Here is a 19,718-nt window from a genome sequence, read left to right on the forward strand (position 1 = left end):
TTTGTTTTAAAAAATAATACTAAATACAAATGTTCCAAAGGGTTAGGAGTGTATGTACATACTGAAGAGCTCATTTTCATGTAAATCCCCTACATCCCTCAGCTAAAGGCAGCTCATGTTATAATGTAGATATCAGTGTTCATGAGCAAAAAACTATTATCTCTAGCTCAACCCCCTCCTCTCCCTACCAAAATGAGCATTTACAGTATTCTCAGTGAAACAGAAGGATGGAAACAGTCTTTACCATTCCTCCAAATCAGCCCCATTTGGCTTTTCCAGACTACGTACAACTCTGTAGCGAATACTGCCAGTAGGACCAAATCTGCCCTAACTCTTTCCAGCCTCTTTTTTTTCTGTTTTCATTTGATTTTTTCTGCTTGATGTTGCCCAAAGCCTGCATGCAAAGCTCTATATGGCAGGAGCCGTTTGAATCTGCTCCCAAGCAAGGTCCTTAGGAAAATCCAAAATACAAAATGAAAAGCATCTAAATAATAATACGTGTCAAATAGAGATACGTTTATTAAGGGGACTCAAAATGTATGGAAGTATAATTCATATCATTCTACATTACTGAAAAATGTGAAATCAAAATGTCCTGCATTGCGTTTTGTGCCATGTGGCAAGTCCTAAGCAGAATGGAATTCCTGCTTCTTGTGCAGGTTGTTAAGGAAACTCTCTGGGATAACATTTAGCATCTTGGCCACTGTAGCAATTTCTACATTTTTCTCAGATCCCAGACTTGACCTCTTCTGAACACTGTCTTTCCAAAGCAAGTGTGCAGTTTGTGTTTTCTAGTAGTTAGCAAAATGCATAGTCTTCTGCCTCCAGAATTGTTATACAACTCCATTAAATTCACAGCCCTCAGTCCGTGGTTGAGCCCCTTGTGAGCCTAGGTCAAGATTATTATAGTGACCTTTGATGTTTTTCTTAGCAGGTTTTGCTGGCATCAGGTACCGAAGGTTCTTCCAAAATCTGGAATTCACAGGAAGAGATTTATCCTTTTTCCACTTCACAACCCTCTTTGATGGTAAAAGAGACAGTGATTCTGGCAAGAAACTGTAGTCACTTATTGGCATATACTCAATTAATATGATCTTAGTTTTTCTTTCAACTAGGGCCTTATGCAGTCCACTTTCAAGTTCATATATGGCTCTGTCAGAAATGTAGTTCTGGCTCAGTATAATGATTAATCTTCGGCTTTTGTCAATGAATGAATGGATATCATCAACAACCGCTGCAAATTAAAGATAAACGTATTATTAAACTAAATTGAAAGGATAGGCACTGAATTGACTTATCCATTAACAGTCAAAAATGTACCAAAAATGCTTCCCTTATAATGCTCCTATAGAGGAGACATGTAAGCATTCTGTCCCTATGGAAAGATTAATATGCATTATAGATTAAGAGTCCATGAAAATGAGCTCAGGTGTGGCCAAAGCTTGTTCTCTGGAGCAGACAAAAGAACCCACATTCAGTATCCAGCTATCCTAGACAGCTGTTGGTAGTCAGATGGATACAAGGTGACAGCAGAATGTATTTTTCCTCCAACAAGACATCTCTTTGCTCTTTTGTAATAGATACCATCGGAGTGATTCCACAGAAAGACACCAACAACAACCTCTCTCAAAATACTCAGTATAATCCTCAGGTTACTCCTTCTTTTACATCACAGAATACTGAAATCTATTGCCAGTAATCCAAGGCTGAGAAGACTAGCATGTGATGTCAGAATGAGTTACAATTGTGTTTCAGATCCATGACATTTATCATGACAAGCAATGAATGAAATCAAATAGTGATACCCTTCAAACAACCAAGCACCAAACTGAATTCTCAGGCACAACTTCCTGTGCTTGCTTCATCACCATGGGACACAGTCTACAGAGATCAGAGGTGTAGAAAATGTGCCCTGTAGGGAAAGGCAAAGCAAACTGTGCGAGTAACCTGAAGAGAAAATTGAGAGGAGAAAGAGGCTAATAGAAGTATTGCAACACACCAAAGGTCCTGTAAATAGAAGGAAATACTCTGCTTTCTATATTCATAATGGATCAGACCAGAGAAAAGGAAGTAAGTTAAAACTATTGAAAGAATCAGATTGAACACTTCGGAAAGCCTTTTTTTTAGTACCTAAGGGGAGAGAATAACTGGAAAAAACATTTACTGGGAGAGCTGTGGTACCTCTCAGATTAAAAAACTATGTCAGGAATTGGTAGAAGGAGACAAGATGCTGCCTGAAGAAAGCTGGCTGACCTTATTGTTCTGTGGTTTTAACAATTAAATCCTATTCCTCAATTAGATCTTTGGACTAATTCGAAGCCCCTAGTACCTTTTTTCCAAGCATCTGCAAAAGGCTATCTATCCATAGGCCATTTAGAGAAACAGAATTCCATGTTCACATTTCTATTTTGTTATGACACCCTTTACATCCACAAAACGGTTTCAACCACCACACTGAAGACACAGTAAAAACATGCAAGTTATCTAATAACTAGTACCAGAGACACCACCTACTCTGTGCACTAAATAAGAGTTCATTTGTAGGCACCTGCTCTCAGCAAAAGCAGAGCAAAAGCGCTACTACTGTGAAACATCTGACATCATCTATATTCTCACCTTATCTTTCTCCATGTTAGCTTCTTCATCTGTTTATCTTGGTATTGTGTAATTAAAGATATGTGTGTATGTGAGTGTCTAGGGGTACATGAGTTCATAAAAATATCTATAAAACAAGTAAAATGTGTGCATGTGAACATTGCATGCACAAAGTCTAGATTAAATATAAAACACAGAACACATTTGAGAGAATTCCTTCTAATTACACACTTTTACCTTTGTGAGAAAATGATGTGCCTATTTAATGACAAGAATATTCAATGCACTTACCTCTTCCAGGGGATACATCCCTCTCAAATATACATAACTTGTACCCAAAATTTTCTTCTAGTATCATGGGCAGTATCTTCAAAGCAAATTCTCTCTCTTCTTCAGTAGGAGAAACACAGTCTTTCAGGTAAGACACAAATGCGTCATATTCTTTTCCATCTGGAAAGAAATCACCAATTGTTGTCTTGTTAGGAACCATTAGAAGCATGGACCTGATCCACCACTCTGGTTTTCAAAGTAATTGTCTCAGTACCAAATCATCTAGAAACTACTTTGATACCCTGAACAGTCTTGAAACAAACAGACAAAAAATATGAATCAATTTAAATTTGATACAAAAGATTCTAATTGCATTGGGCAAACATTTGAAAAAAAATACCCCTCCTACATTAAGGTGGTTTTTTTTAAATCAGATTAGTTTAACTAATTAATGTCACATGTGTGATGATAAAGAAAATTAAGGGAAGCAAAACTGTGCCTGTAACCTGGTAAGAATTCTATTTAAATGATATTGAAGACACACACATTTATTTTACTCTTTGTGCAAAACTATCAAGTAGTTCTGTAGAATGGGTACTGGCAAAAGAGAATAAATCAATTTATTATTTTAACTATGAGAGTATACAACGTCTGGCCATGCTTTCGGCAGTAATTTACAAACGTGAAATCCGGGAACGGTCTGCCCCACTGAGTGATATCTAATTCAGCTTTGCCATAGAAAACTATCTGAATTGATACAGTGGTGCACATAGCTTTGCACACCTTAAACAGTACTTCTTTGTTTCCCTTTCTGGATACTTTAATACATATAGTTCATAAGACAGAGCACAAACTAAAGTCCATGAAACCCTACACATGCAAAAGCTCTAGGAGTAGGAAATCCATGGCCTAGTATCAGACAGCTAGTTCCTCTAGGGTGGCATAGTGCAGGTCCTCAGAGATCCTCCCAGTAAGCCAGCGTACACAGTGATAGCTAACATCAGCAGATAAATAATATTGGCAGACATCTCAACCACCACAGTATATTCAAGCTGATTTAGAGAATAAGGAGGGCTAAAAAAAGCAGGTATATGTATACAACAATATTTTTTCACACCAATTTCAGAAAAATTATACACAGAACTGGGTGACTCTTAGACTTGCTTCTTAACTGAAGGTCACAGCAACGATGCCTGGTAGATTACTGGTAGTGTGCCCTCCTGCTCCCAAGTGCTTTTAGTGACAAACATTGTGATGTTATACGTATAAACGTTGCGGTGGCCTCTACAGTTGAGGAAGCATTTTAACCAATTTAAAACAAATTCATGCCAATCTGCCTGTCTGACAACTCTAGAGTGCTCATCCTCTTTACAGATACATAATTCTCCACCTTCATCAACTTTTGTGATGAAGAATATGGCAGAACAGGGCACATTTGAACTGCATTTAACCACGTCCCTTCCAGTACCTGCTCCAGGAGCAGCTTCTTCACTGTGTTTATTTGCTGTTACTGCCCCAGGTGTATAACAAACTTATTTTAGCACCTGACCATCAAGCTCTCTTTTACATATTTTTTTGCTGTTTCTAGGCACAAAACTCCTGGATTTATTTTGTCTGCTCCTCAGATGATTGTTTCAGAGAACCTACCAGAAACTATTTTTTAATCAATACACTTATTCCAACATTAGCCAACTCATACCTCTAGCAGTGTCATCTCTTCTGCATACGTTCCTGTAAAACAGAACTAAGTCGACTCTAAACATCACACAGACAAACACTGAAGCTACAGCAACACATGGAAATAGCACAGCAAGGACCATTCCTGTTGTAAAAATGTGCACAGGCAGATCTTGGGTGTTCCCTGTAAAACAGATACCCAGGAAATTACAGCCTTAACAAAAGGTACTATATGACGAGATTACAAGATTAGTCTATTCGGTACTGACGGCATCTTAAAATCACCCCCAGAAAATCTCAGTGTTGGTGTGAATACTTTCCTGTTAATACTTCAAGCACATATGCATGCCATTTGTCCTGAGATGGAGAACTACAGAACATGGATTACTCTAAAAACTGGATGAACAACCTTGCATGTGTTCACATGCACACCACACACATAAATGAACTGTATGTGGGATCAAGACTGACACTACAGTAAAGCATCCCAAATTGGTGGTCACCTCCTTTTATGATGAGATTTTTCAAGTTCTTTATTATTTCCTGTTATTCTCTACCTTTCACCCGCGTCTCCATCTATCCATAACAGTCTGTAATGATCCCTTTAATCCCTTTGACCAAGATAGATAATTTTTTTTACCCCTTCTATATCTTTAGTCTCTTTCAGGCTTCCCCCCCCCCCTTAATTATTATTCTATTATCTTTGTCTTTTAAGTTCAAAATACAGATTTTTTTTACCCTTAAATATGTGAAGTCTTTGTGAAAGCACTTTGAAATCATGCTCACTGTAGTCAGACTTTCATTTGGTTTATAAAATGCAACATCTTTTGACTAGTCTATTTTCACGTATTTGCTCCCAGTACAGCTCGGAAAGGTCTGAGAGAGATGGAAGGGAAGGGGAATTCCCATTTGCCACAAATCTCCAGGCTGTCTGGACTATAAATGTGAAGTAGTGCTATATGGTAGATGTCAGATTTCCATAGCTAGAAGGATAGAATCCCTGACAAGAGAGAAACTGTGGTCCAGAACATTTCAGGCATTATCAGGAATATAAAAGATTGACCTTTCAGGAGGGGGAGGGGAGGGGGAGGGGGAATTTTAGAGCTGCTTAATAGGCAAAGTGATTCAAATAACAGACTTTGGGCTGCACCAAACTTTGGTTAGTTAACCCCCATGATCCCACTAATCTAATAATTAGGAAGGGACAGGGAACATTCTGTGATGGGATCTAACAAAGTGGCACCCAGGGATCTGTCAGCTGGAGCATAGCGCAGCCTCCCCATCTGTGTTCACAGCACCAGAGTTGACCTATGGATCCCTCACACAGCTGCTCTAGGTGACATAGCAGCAACTCTTGCTGCCCCTGTCTCAGAGCAGGAGGAATCACCCGGGGGGTTGTTAGGTCCAGCACTAGATGGGCCAGGCCCTTCATAAGCACACCGACACTTGGAAAGATGTTCTGTAATCAGTACCCTGCCGTCAGGACTGAGAAGGCTGGCATAGTTAGTAATTGAGAAAGTATTATTCACAGATTAAACTGTACCTTTCTTCAGTTTCACTATTTTTATTTGTGTTCTTTCATCAGCTTGCAACATGCAGGTGAAATTATGACGCATGTCCTCGTCTGTTACTTTTTTAATCTGTAGTAGCCTTGTGACATAGAACTTGTTTCCCAGCCTGCAACAAGGAATGGTGTTAGCAACGCTATCTGTACAGAAGCCTACAAGTAGCCCAGAGGCAGATTTTGAGGAAAAGGTTCTAAAGTAATCTCAGACCGAGGTTTTACTGACTTCGCAGTTCCACAAAGTACAGGACATTGTCACATACAAACAAAAACGCAGTATTCTCAGGAAACCTACTGTAATTTTTTGCATTCTTCTTCACATATTGAAGGGTCTGTCTCGGGGATACCTGTACATTTTTCTGGAAACTCTTGATTAATTAACCAGTAGAGGCTGGCATCTTCTGGCATATAATAACCCAAGAATCCTGTGCAATTGAGTATCTCTTCTTTACCTAAAAAAAGCATAACATGAAAAGATCTAGTCAGAAGGACCTTTCACATTTGCAGTGCAGCAAAATGACAGCTTTCCAGGCAATGTACCCCATGAGCAGTGCTCTGTTCTGGACTTTGCAACCCCTTCAGAATGTTTTATAGACGTTCTAAAATTTAATTACAGCCTTATAAAATCCTGGAACCTTTCCAACACTGTGTGAAGACTGAAGACCATGTTATCTAACCTACTCCCAGCCAAAAGCAAGGTTAAGGTCTTGGCTTTTGACAATATGATCTATTCTTTGAAGCAGTGACAGATCTTCATGTTCACATTACCAGGACTTTCAGCCCTCACACTATCCATTTCCCTGCAGAATAACATCCTCAACTAAGTTAGGTACTAAGGGAATTCCTCATTATTGGTATTCACTGAACAAACTGTATGTCTTTCACACATTATTCTGTGGGGTTAGCTATCTACAAAAGAAATCCATGGAGAGATTATTTATCATCACCACCACTTTCTCTTGCTGGTCATAGCAGCAACATCAGCTTCTACCTCTATAAAAGAGCACATTTAGTGTACTTGTATATCAACCGTGGAATACATTTGGCAAAACAAAAACATAACCAGATGTAAGGATGGATCAGATCTAGGAGAATCAAACAGTTCTTGATTTTATTACACTTAACCAGGCCATCAACCATAAGGAGATCAGAAAAAAAGCATATATGTGCAGTAGCTATCACAAAGATTCTTGTACTGATTTCATACCTATTTCTGTTTCAATTTCTTCATGGCGTCCAACTATCTCCAAAGTTACAGTCTCTGGTGCATCTAAAACACAAAGTATTGCATTGAAGTAATAGCTTATTTACATTCTATCACAGTGAAAATTACGTATTTCTAAAACTAATTGCATACATTTCATTTAATTCAAAGAATACTATCTGGACTCTGGCATAATTGAGTAGTTTAAAACACAGTATGTCCTGTTGAATTTTTCTCAAATGCATATATTTTATACAGTGCGCAACTTACAGTGTTTGAAATGCTCTTCCCCAAAACTCTTAGTAAGTTTGTATGACTGACTTACAGCAGCTAATTTTGAAATTAAAAATAAAACAATGCAGGGAAAACATACTAAATAAATTTTCCAATTGGTAATGTCACACAAACTTCTTTTTATTTTTGAAATTATTGTGAATATTTCAAACCAGATTTGATCACCGAGGTATGTATTTATCAAATAAGAAATGTAATTAAAAATCTCCATAGTAGAAAGAACCAAAAAGCATACTTCCAAATTTTATAAAACTTTTTTACCTTCTTCTACTACCAGCTTAATTGTATTTGTGCTGTGGTATATCTTTCCTTCATGGCTGATTAAAATTTTACAGGTGTATATCCCTGAGTGCTGTACTGTTAAGGTTTCAAAATCCAGTTCCCGCTCTGTTGCATTTTCATAGTTCTTACAGTCCTGCACCAATAAAGACAGAAAATATTGTTCTGTAGCAAACATACATTCAAAACCTTAAAGAAGTTAAAAACTGTTTTTGAAACCATGTCATCATCACTCTTTTACTATCTCAATGACATTTACCTGACCCAAAGGAGGTGGGGGCCCAATTTTCAGACATGTTGATTTAAATGCAACACTTGAACATTTAACCCATTAGAAGTTGAGAGCTCTGCAATTCTAAGTAAGCATCTGGGTATAAAAATGTTGTATTGGGAATTTAAATGCACTTATCTATTTTCTTCAGAATGATTCCTTGGCTCTGTAGGTGTCACCTTCTTGTGGCCAAAAGCTGTCTAGACTTAGAAGGATCTTTCAGGTTAAAGTAAAATGTCTCAATAATAGGGAAAATGAACATCTCAGAGGATGTCAAGAGCTGGACTCAGACTTGTTAACCTCCCTATCCCCCAAAATAAACACTGGTTCCTTGGGTTGGGTTTTTTCGGGGGGTTTTATTATTTCATAGAACATGCAAAGTGAAATACCTATGAAAACCAAGCAATATTTCGTTCTCTTATACAAAAGGCATCTGTTCTATCTCAACTTAGGGTAGAGAGAAACCATATGCCTGTACTTAAGCAGCCAAAGTCTCTTCCTGAAACTTATTCAACATGGAGTGAATAACAGTAGGTCTGTTACTCTAGCCAGGACACCAGAGAGGAATGAGGAGCACTGCATAAGGCAAAGTATAGGGGCAGGGTGTTTCATCCAATGGTTGAGCACAATACCCAACAGTTACAGGTGCTTGCACAGCTATCACCTATGATCTGTCAAGATCTGATAGAGAGAAGTTTAGTGATATGCCTAAAATGAACAGAAATGGATCTGTTACATATTTTGTAAAAAGTGTTCAGAAACAGCAAAATTGAAAAGTTTGCAATTACTTTACAAGTACATGCCAACTGTAAAACAAACATCTTGGCACCTTATTTAGAGTCAGTATAATATCTGTATCAGCATAGTAGCAGCTGGATAATCCAGCTGCATAATCCATCTGCTAGCTAAATCAGCAGACAGCCATGGGCACCAGATCTTTTACCATTCCAAACTATGAGTTTATTAAAAATTTCTAATTACAGGTACATTTTTCTAACAAATCTGAAAGCAGAGAAAAATTTGCTTTTGTACCTATTTCTGAATGTATTTTTCCCTAATAATCTGAGAATTTAAAGCTTTCCAAGGTTTATAGATGCTTCTAAAAATTTGTTTGTAATTAATTTTTGCTGCAATCAGATGTTTTGTTTCTACAGCCAATTATTTGAGTGACAGTTGCAGTAATTACCTTGTACCATGTTATGCTGTTATTTTCAGTGACAGACAAATCACTGCATTTCAGTGAATGACCAGTTCCAGCATTTTTAATTTCTGTAGTTAAATGATTTTTGTTGAAACAGCTGCTTTTGTTTCTTTCAAGTACATTCAAGGTCCACTTTTGAATTGTGAGATTTTGTTTTCCACTGCTATGAAAGAAAAGTTAGCAAAATCAGTTTTAGGAGTTTAGTGAATTACACAGCAAAACACAAATCAATTCTTTAATACATCTGTTAGGTAAAAAGTACATCTACAGTGACCTAATTACTTATATTCCTCTTTATTACTTTTCCACTCCCAAATATGCGTTTCCCACAACAAAGGAGGTTTTCTAAACCAAATCATCTATCACAAAACATTTGACAATACAGCTGCATCTATGAAATATGACAATGTATGCTGTACCGACCAGAAAAAAGGATGCAAGAATCTGTGTCATCATGTATAGTTACAAATGAGCATAAAAGAGGTTTAGGACCTTGAATCAGCTTGTGATTTTTCAGGCTTACTCTCCTGTGCCATGATAAGGTTTAAAACAGTAACAAGATGGTCAACTCTGCTACTGTTCACAAAGCAACATTATTCATTCTTTTGATAGCATGCAGACAATCACCAATATTTTGGAAATATTTCTAAACTATGCAAGTTTCATGAATGACAGAATCATTTATGGATTCAAGCATGCCTGCAAAACAAGGCATTTTGGAAAGGATTCGTCTCATTGTCTTTCAGTCTGCACAGATCAGAGATCTGCAGATCAGGTGAATATGCTCAAAAAATGCCTCTTTTGAATATCTAGGAGCTGAACATTGTCACTCAGATATCTACGGTGTTCTATCCACATATTCCTCTAAAGAATCAGAACATAGCTGTGAGTTATTCCATTACTGGATATGTCCAAATACGTGACTACCAAGCAAAAAGAAGCTGGAGGACTTCCAGCTTAAGTTTGGCAAAGTTGGCATAACTTTTGCAAAGTTAGGACTTAAGAGAAAGTCATATGCTGCTGTAAGTTTATAAGTGAGATTTCACAGTTCATGTATAAAGCTCCCATTTTTTACTGAACAAGTTCTGACAAAGCAAAAGCAGCACAGAGCACTTCCCTCCAGCGTAAGTCATCACTTCATAAATTTGCTTGAATCTTTCTGTCTCCAAGAAAAGAAAAAGGAATCATTCCCAGGAGAACTGAAACTAGTAAAGAAGGATGAGAAGTGCTAAGGGAACAAAGCAGTTGAAATGGAGAAGCAAGCCTGACAAGTGTATCAGTTTAAATACATGCCTTTTACTGTTAAAAATTCGGAAGAACTGTTAGGACATCATTTATATGATGAATTTAGACCCAGTTTGGGATTGTTTTTGTTTTCCTCCTTTTTAAGCTCCCCAGTCAGGCATACTTACTTATTTTGCTCACTGTCTTCACACTGTAGCTTTTTTTCAGCCTACCCAAGTTCTCATTACTCACTTGAGATATTCATTACTCATAATTGCAATTGACAGTATAAATCAAAACATAGTGGTTTGTTTTCTCAATCAGTTAACTGAGGTGTCACAAACAGGAAAAACCTTATCAAAATTTTTTCATCAGTGCTGCTCTTGCATGGGTATTGGGGGGGGTGGAGTTGAAGTCCTTCTCACCAATTCTTCAACATCATGTTTACACATTTAAATTAGAGCTACTAATCATACTCAGCAGTGGAACAATAGCCACCCTTTTAGAGTGCAGTTTACATGACCTATTTTATATGTTTGGTTTAGGACAAGATAATCTGTGCCCCAGGAAGGACACTCTCTCCCTCATGATAACAGGTACCTACGATAGGTCTAGGTGTAGACCTAAAAGTTAGCTCCAATTAATTCCACTGAGTCTGTGTGTTTCTTTAGGCATCATACTAGTATCTGAATACTGCTGGAGAGGCAATTACAGATCTAGCTACAAAATACATACAATTTTACTATCTAGATTCAGCAGATAGAAGAAAAGGATCAATAAAGCCATGTGTTCTCCTCAGCATTATCACTCCAGATGCTTTCTTCTGTGATCATATTTTGTGAAATCACTTCAATAAATATGAGGATTTCACCCAAAGTGGGTCAAGACACTCTACCTGATGTGCCAAAACAAGGAGCAGCTCCCTGGAGAGTGACAAAACTGTATCTAAGCAAACTAAGATTAATTATATTTGGCCTTACATAATTTCTACTTGTCTACCATATAAATGATTTTCAATCCCCCCAAAATGCAAAGTTGTCTTGTTTAATATGCTAGTATTTAAGCCATTGCATTTATAGCCTAGTTTTCACCGGCTGAGATAGTTTAGTGATAATCTGTGGGTGTCCTGGGTTCAGCAGTAGCAGTCATGTTTCTCCTTCTTGGTAGCTGGTGCAGTGCTGTGTTTTGACTTTCAGCCTGGGAACAGAACTGATAGCGATGTTTTGGTTTGGCCAAGGACTTTGTGAGCCTCATGCTCTGCCAGGGAGGAGGGGAAGCCAGGAGGAGGCAGAGACAGGACACCTGACCCAAACTGACCAAAGAGGTATTCCATACCACAGCACGTCATGCCCAGGAGGTAACTGGGAGTTAGCTGGAAGGGCTGGGAGACTGCGGCGTTGGAGGAGGTATCGGTCAGAGCTTGGTCGGGCTGGGGGGGGCGAGTTATCGGTCGGCTGGTGGTGAGATGCTGTATTCTCTTCCCTTGTTATTTCATCATCATTATCATTGGTGGTAGCAGTAGTGATTTGTGTTATACCTTAGTTACTGAACTGTTCTTATCTCAACCCGTGGGAGTTGCATTCTTTTCAGTTCTCCTCTCCGTCCCTCCGAGAGCAGGGGGAGGGCAAGAAAAGGGGGGGAAGTGAGCGAACAAATTACCTGACTGGGTTTAAACCAGGACAGTGGGGAACAAAACCATTTCTAGTTTAACAACCTTCCAACTCCCTCCACCAAACCCACCAAGGAGCAACAAAAACTGGCTTCACTCAGGAGAGGATACAGGGAAGTGAAAGCCCTTACAGAATACAGACCAAATTTACCGGATACATAGCCAGCTCTAGAGCCATCCCTTAGCTATTTCACTGTAACAATATTTCAATCTACTGAAAGAAACCATCATCCTGCTTTCCTAACTAAAATATTAACTCTAAATACGTGCATTCCCACTGCTCTCAACTGTTCTAAACGCAGTGAAAATGTGAGAAGTATTAGGATCTTAAAATGTGTTTATTGTGGATATCTGTACCTTTGCTTTTTTCAAAAACCTGTTAAGTTCCATCAGTTTCAAGGTCACCAACTCAGAGTAACCAGATGACCTGCTTTTTTGTATTCTGTTCTGGGTTGCTTTTATTTTCTTGATAACCACAGGGTATAAGCTATGAAACAACACAGAAAACAGAAATCCTGCCAAAGATGTGTGACACAGTTTTAATGTTTACCACAGTGCATATGAAATCCTTTACTTTCAAGAAACATTGCTGAAGATGCACACATGCTCAGGCTTACAAGCGATTCCTATTCATTTCTGAATGTATATCCTGTCTACTATACTAACAAACATGTGAACACACCAACACAGACATACATACACTTTAGCTATCTGAGCTGTGCCTTAGCAGTAGACTTCTGCTTTAACTGTAAAACATCTGATACTTTAAGTCAAAAATAAGTGTATAACACACTGTAAAAACATTGTTATATAATTTTCATCTCTCACTTCTTGAATATTGTCAATTATATCATACAAGGAAAAATAAAATCCAGAGATTTAATCAATTTGCAAAATCTGTCAACATGTGTTGTCTTATTTTTCTCAAAATCTGCAGTATGTCACTTTGTTCACTAAAACTGCCTGAACAGTTACAAGCACTCTAAAAATCATTTCCCCTATTGCTTACAATTACCTCTAAATTAAATATTTGAAAATAAAAAGCTGTCCACCTTCAAAACCAAAACTTTAATCTATTATAAATGCTCTGAAATGAAATTAATAGCATTCTAATTGGCATCATAAACCAATGCAGTAGTCCACAGTAGCCCACACTTTTTCCTTATCAGTGGAGACTACTAAAAGTCCTCTCTCTCTGCAGAAATACGGTTCTGCAAATAATCTTAATGTTTGTTGAAAAGTGTGTGTTAATATGCTTGCCAATAGTGAGAACCATCATATAAACTAAGCCAGAAATACCATTCCAATTCCATGAAAAAGAAAAAATCCCTTATACCTATTGCTCCAGGGGTGAGACTTGTGAAAAGTCCATGTACGACATTTGCAAGATTCTGGCATGTGCCTTCATTCTGATCCTAATAGAAAAATTAGTATCTGTATGGCCCTAACGAAAAAAAATACTTTGGAGAAAAAAAAAAGTTGTTTCAGAGTGGTCAAAATACATATTTTTATCAAGAAGTAAGATTATAATAATAATGACACATAGAAAAATAAAACATGAAGTTTTCAGCTTCCAAGTTAACTTGGAAGTTAAGTACTGAAGTCTAGCTCAAAACTGTGAACTATCAAACTTGTGTCTGTGATGTTACTGCAGAAATGTGGAGAACATTTTTTCAGTATCGGCAGTCCCGTAATTTACAAACCACTCAAGAACCTTGGAAATGTTACCTGAAGAACAGCACAAGTCATTACGTCCAAAACAACCTGCTTAAATTAATTAATTATTGCTTCAATTACAGTTTTGGTGCAAGTTGGGTATAAGAACTCAATGCATAAGAACTTTAATTTAGTCCTTTAGTTTTTCATGGTGTTCTAATGAAGCTAACCACCAAATAATTGAGGCCCACCCTTATTTCTCTTTTGACTCACTATGTTCTACAGCGGTAAGATACCAAATCCATTTATTTCAGCTGTTCTTTGAATGTCTCCAAGTATGAAGAGGTTTGCACAGAAACCAGAGTTCAGCTATGCCACTCTTTGTTTGTTACTTTACTATACAATTAAATCACTTGGCAGGCCTCATAGCATGAGATCCACTCAGCAGAATAAGGAAGCACAAATCTGGTGGAGAAGACAAGGAAACGTTTCCTTTTACTTGGCATTGGACAGAAGAGTTGCCTATCACTCATTTTGCTTGGGTAATTAATCACAACCCAGCAGAAATGCTACCTGTCTTATCAAAAGGTTTACAGAACCTTTAAAAGGCTACAACTGCCTACAGCTATTTGTAAATATTATAGGTCTGCCTGAATGGTGATTGTACAGGTAATGTACCTCCTTTGTACGGATGCCACTAACAATACAAAGCAAGACAAAGAAATCATCTTCTTCATAGACAAGCACAAAGGCAAGATATTCACCCACTGGCTTGTGCACCTACCTGTGAATGACAGAGTAATTCCCAGAGTCACCAAGTTCAACTGGCCAAAACTCCAGAAAATTCATTTGGGAAACAATTCTGTGTGATTCCTTTATCAGTTCCTGCTTTCCAGCATTATCTTTGTACCAGTTTATTGTGTATGCTCCTTCCTGAAAGTGTTCTCTCATTGACTCAAGATAACAAAGGAAAAAATATTCTCCTTCTAGCACATCAATGGAAGCACGAAGGGGACACAGCTTCCCTTTAGAGAGAGAGGGGAAGAAAAATACATTAGAAAGCCAAGCACTTCTCTCATAAAATTACATTAGCCTGACTTCAAAGTCACTTGTGTTACTGCTGGACTTATAAAGCGACTTCCTTTCAGCAGAGTGGTTTTGCAGCATTTATTTATTTCAGTAGTTCTTACTGGAAAACTCAGTTTTCCAAGTCTTCATTCTATGTCACGCAAGCAAAACCAGAAGGAGAGGGAGGGTAAAAAAAGATATTTCACTAAGTTTCTTTCACATGGATCTAACAGTTTCAGAATCAAATGGGCACAACCAGCAGAATCTGGACTCACTCTACAGACCGGCAGCTGCCACAAATGGAAGGGAAAGGAGAAATTCTTCACATATGGTTTGGCTTGACAGTTACAGATAATACTCAGAACTGGTCAACTGCCACAAAAGCAGAGATTCTTTTAATTGACATTTGCAGTTTTTTATGTTCTTAATTAAAGCTAAATCATTATATAGCTAGATTTCTTTAAAGCTTCAGATATATTTGGGGAAGTTGCTGTGGAATGAGATTATGTGTGTAAAATTTAGTCTCAAAGTCTACTTTTCCAAACAAATTTCCCAAATGTATCTTGGCATAAGGAAGTCATAAAAATACAGAAAAGGGACTATAGTCTAAAACAACAGTCAAAATAACATAAGCCTTCTGTCTCTGTTTGTCCTGAGGTTCTCAGAGATTATTGTTGTTTAGCCACTATTGCGACCACACTTCTGAATGGCACAAAAAGACTCATTCTCTTCCTTGCTGTGGCTTTTCACAAAGCCATGCTCCCACACAACATCATCAGGTGTCTCCAGGTAGATTTTCTGCTCTTTTAATTTCATAATTTTGGGGTTTTTGGACCAAATTTCCCAATTCTGCAGCTCGGCTGAAATTGACGAAATCTCTACGGTTTTGTTCTTCACTGCAAAATGTAATGTTTACCTCACTCTAAGCAACTGTCAAGAAGATGCCACATATTCATCAACTATTCTAAAGGTTCTACTATTGAAATGAAGATTGATACTTACCAGTGGCAGATTCAAAAATAAGCACTAAAAAAAAAATCAGAGTCATTTTCTTATTTCTCACTTCTTCTCCAGAAAAATGAAACTGAATTGTTCTTGTTTGTTCTGAAAGACTAAGGGAAACAGATTCACAATTTATCACAAGTACAGTGAAAGAGAATCCTTTGGGCATCTGAGCAGTACAACTATTGCCTGGTACTGAAGAGGCCTTTCCAAATACACACTTCCAAAGTTACACATTTTTATCACAAGAGATATTTTCATACATCAGGTAATCACAGAATTATAGAATCAGAATAGTTAGGGTTGGAAACGACCTTAAGATCATCTAGTTCCAACCCCCAATGTATCTAGATTTTTCGTGGCAACTTCATTTTAAATTCAGAAGCACTGCAGGGTTTTCTTCCTCCATTTTCTTGTTCACTAGATGTATTTCACATTTCTGACTAAACTGACAATCTTGCAGAAGCACTCAAATTTAGATCCCAAGCCAGAAGACACCTACAGGATAGGACAATGCTTTTTTCGTCACCGAGTATAAACTTTGCAAGACTGGACTGTGTAGAAACAGCTAGTAGAAACTTTCCTTGCTTTCAGTGAGAACAATAAAATGTTGATAGATCAGACATCTTGATGGCTAATTCTGAAACTGTTGGAAAACAATGGGATCTAAAATTTTGCCTCACAATTTTGTCTATGGAATCAAGAAGTGCCAGCTTAAAAAGCTAACATTTACACTGAGGGGGAGGAGATGAAGAAGCTCATATTCTGTTGCTTCTTATGTAGTGAACTGTGCTTTTAAAGGCAAATGGAAAACACTACTAAATAATACCAGCATGGAGTATCTCCTCTGAGATTTCTCAGAACAGCAGGTTAGCTCACAACCCAAGGCAGAGCCAGTTCAAAGACTCTGCCTCAGTTTTGCTTACAAAATGAACACATTGATAAGTTCAGTTCAACCTCTGCATCCAAGACAGACAACCTTGCTTGGTCACTGACCCAGACATGCATGGACATACAAGACACACACAAGATGTATTTCACAGAGAACTGCCAAAAGAAATCTCATTAGCCATCAGTTTCTTTGGTTTTACTACCTAAACCTCTTGTAATTTGAGAAATACTTACTGTTCTAAGACAGTGCCCTGAGATTCACTCAGAAACTTCCTGTGGTCTAAAGCAGATGGATAACAGAGGTTACTGCATTTCCAGCAATATTCCAGAATGACATTAAGCTGTGTAGCTGTTCTCTCTCTCTTACCATTCTTGCCAGTTCTTTACAAGTACGCCATCATCCCATAAATCACTGTAAGGAGATGAAAGAAGTGTTTCACATCCCTTTTTTCAAAATGACTGGTAGACAGATCCAGATTTAGAAAGCAGCTAGAAGAAGTTGGATGCAGAATACTGCAACAAACAACTTTAAAGGGTCATGGAGAACACCCATCAGATCTGCTTTCAGTTCCCTTCTACACAAGGAGGTTCAAAATGCTACACTTTAAAAGGAAATTAGGGCCTCTCTCTGTTTTCATTTCTTGAAACTGCTTTTCATTTTTCACCCCATCACATTCAGAAGAAATACAGCTGACCATGAAACTATGATCCACTACCTAAAGATAATATCATTTATTACCAGATTTTTAATTCTAAGTCCCATTCTTTGTTGGCACATCACATCAGCACACTTGAAGTTTTGCTAAATGCAGAGCAGAGCTCTCCATTCTTTTAACAGGGATAAAAGAACACAGTAAATGCAACCTACTTAGTAATAACCAGCCATCAGATTAGTGGCTGCTATTAAGGAGCAAAGCACAGGTGCTTAATCTTACGCTCACATTGCTGTTGAACCTGATCAATTTGCCTGAAATTGCTCTACCCTAGGCTAACAGTATTTACATTTGAGCCATATGGTTTGCAGTACTCTTCAATGAAACACTAGGAGGGAAAAAAAGGGGGGGTGGGGGTGTGAGGAGAGAAGAAGATATATGCTTTTGGTGAAAGTCAGCTAATGTAAAGAGATTCTTCAAGGAACCAAATAAGATTATTAGCTTTCAGAAAGCAATTGAGAGTTATTTTAAAGTAAAGGCAAAGATTCTCTGCCTGGTGAAGAAATACAGAAATACACAATGGGAAAAATGCTGAGACAATAGGGGGGAATGAGTTTCAGTGAAAAAAGGTACTAAAAACACCAGTTGTCTGTAAGATCCAAAGCAAGAATAGTTTTAAGTATGCTTTTGAAAAATTTCAAATATGCTTAAACCACTGATGGAATTTTAACAACAAAAAAATGGTTCTTAATAATCATTGTGCCAGTGTGAAGCCAACAAAATCTTCAAACAAACCAAAAGTGTAAGTTCTGTAAAGTGCATTAATGATACCTCATGGACTACATAATTGTGTGTATTTAAACATTGTTATAATTTTTTCTTATTTTCCTAGAATGAAAGGGGGCTGGTACCTTCAAGTGATCCTCAGTTTTGGTCGAACAGCTCATTTTGAGCAACACTTTTGTAAACCTGACTTTGGCCCCAGAGGTTTGCCACTTCCTTTTTTAAAAAAATAGTTTCTTCTGAACATCAGACTGTTTGAGCAAATATTTTGGGGTCAAGGGAGGAAAGCATAAATCTTACCTCTTTAAGAATGCCTTCTTGTGGAATTTAATTTGTTTTAAAATATCACCACACAGTGCCATAAATTGCATAGGATTCATGAAGAACACAAAAGGATCTAGAAATTACTGCAATTTATTGGTAAAATTAAAATCTATCTTCATTCCAAACAGCGTAAGTGAAGTCATTTACTTACTATGCAAGTCTTGCCAGGTGGAAAGCAGATGAAGAGGTGGTCTTTCAAACTCCAAAGACTTACAACGTGTACTTATAACTCTTCTGAACCTCATTCATTACTAAAACAGAGAACACTCTCTCTCAATAAATGAGTCAATACATAGACAGCTCAGTCTGAAAAGCCTCCTGAAAGAGTGGAATTTCTCACTTTGTGAACTGTTGACTGCTGGGAGGAAAACAGAAAAGGTAGTTGTGAGAAATGAAGTTTTGCTAATATTAGCAGAAAGGTAATTGCAAATTACAAATATTAACTTTTCTAAATGAAGTATTTGAGGGCTGATATACAAATGTTTTAGACATCATCTTTTGCTGCTACAATTACAATAGCGCTTCAGAAGCCCATCAAGCTTAAAAGCCACCTAGATGTCAGGGACAGGGCTGAGGGCAGCTCAGGGAGGGCAAGTTTGCAGTGCCAGTGAGGGGCTGCGCTCTGAAATAAGCCTTTTTCAGAGCTAAATTATTTATGACATTTCTGTGATAAGGAAGACGTGTATCATGGGAGAAAGTCGGAAAGAGGTGCCTGGGCAATGTGGCATCACAGCACCACAGGCAGGGGAAGCAAAGCAGAGAAGGCAAGGCTGGGGACAGGCAAGGTTGATGACAGGCAGGGTTGAGGATTGAGAGGGTGGTCAAGGATGGGCAAGGTTAAGAGACAAGCAGTGTTGAAGACAGGCAGGTTTGGGAGCATGTAAGGTTGGGGACAGGCAGGGTTGAGGACAAGCAAGGGTGAGGACATGCAGGGTTGAGGACAGGCAGGGTTGGGGACATGCAAGGCTGGGGACAGGCAGGGTTTGGAATAGGCAGGCTTGGGGACAGGCAGGCTTGAGGAAAGCTAGAGTTGGGGACAGGCAGGGCTGGGGACAGGCAGGGCTGGGGACAGGCAGGGGGGGCCGGAGGCATG

At 38.2% G+C, this 19,718-nt stretch overlaps 1 protein-coding gene across 2 annotated transcripts; it reads right to left on the reverse strand.

Annotated features, from left to right (window-relative positions):
- Window positions 1-495: 495 nt before the first annotated feature.
- On the reverse strand, window positions 496-19,310 carry IL18R1 (interleukin 18 receptor 1). 2 transcript variants are annotated; one of them, XM_061459630.1, is made up of 12 exons: window positions 18,777-19,310; window positions 17,100-17,277; window positions 15,975-16,084; window positions 14,689-14,929; window positions 9,341-9,518; window positions 7,866-8,019; window positions 7,314-7,376; window positions 6,402-6,558; window positions 6,086-6,219; window positions 4,565-4,726; window positions 2,887-3,045; window positions 496-1,234 (listed from the first exon to the last, which is right to left on the reverse strand). In XM_061459630.1, the coding sequence occupies exons 3-12, from the start codon at window positions 16,018-16,020 to the stop codon at window positions 834-836; spliced, it is 1,695 nt and encodes a 564-aa protein (XP_061315614.1). In that variant the 5' UTR covers window positions 16,021-16,084; window positions 17,100-17,277; window positions 18,777-19,310; the 3' UTR covers window positions 496-833. The 2 variants fall into 2 exon arrangements, with proteins under 2 accessions (XP_061315614.1, XP_061315613.1); XM_061459629.1 differs by lacking the exon at window positions 18,777-19,310 and adding an exon at window positions 18,430-18,446.
- Window positions 19,311-19,718: the final 408 nt, after the last annotated feature.

Source organism: Pezoporus flaviventris, unplaced genomic scaffold (assembly GCF_033815535.1).
Source record: "Pezoporus flaviventris isolate CSIRO_AGI_PZ_B2104156 unplaced genomic scaffold, CSIRO_AGI_Pfla_v1 ptg000030l, whole genome shotgun sequence".
NCBI classification, from domain to species: domain Eukaryota; kingdom Metazoa; phylum Chordata; class Aves; order Psittaciformes; family Psittacidae; genus Pezoporus; species Pezoporus flaviventris.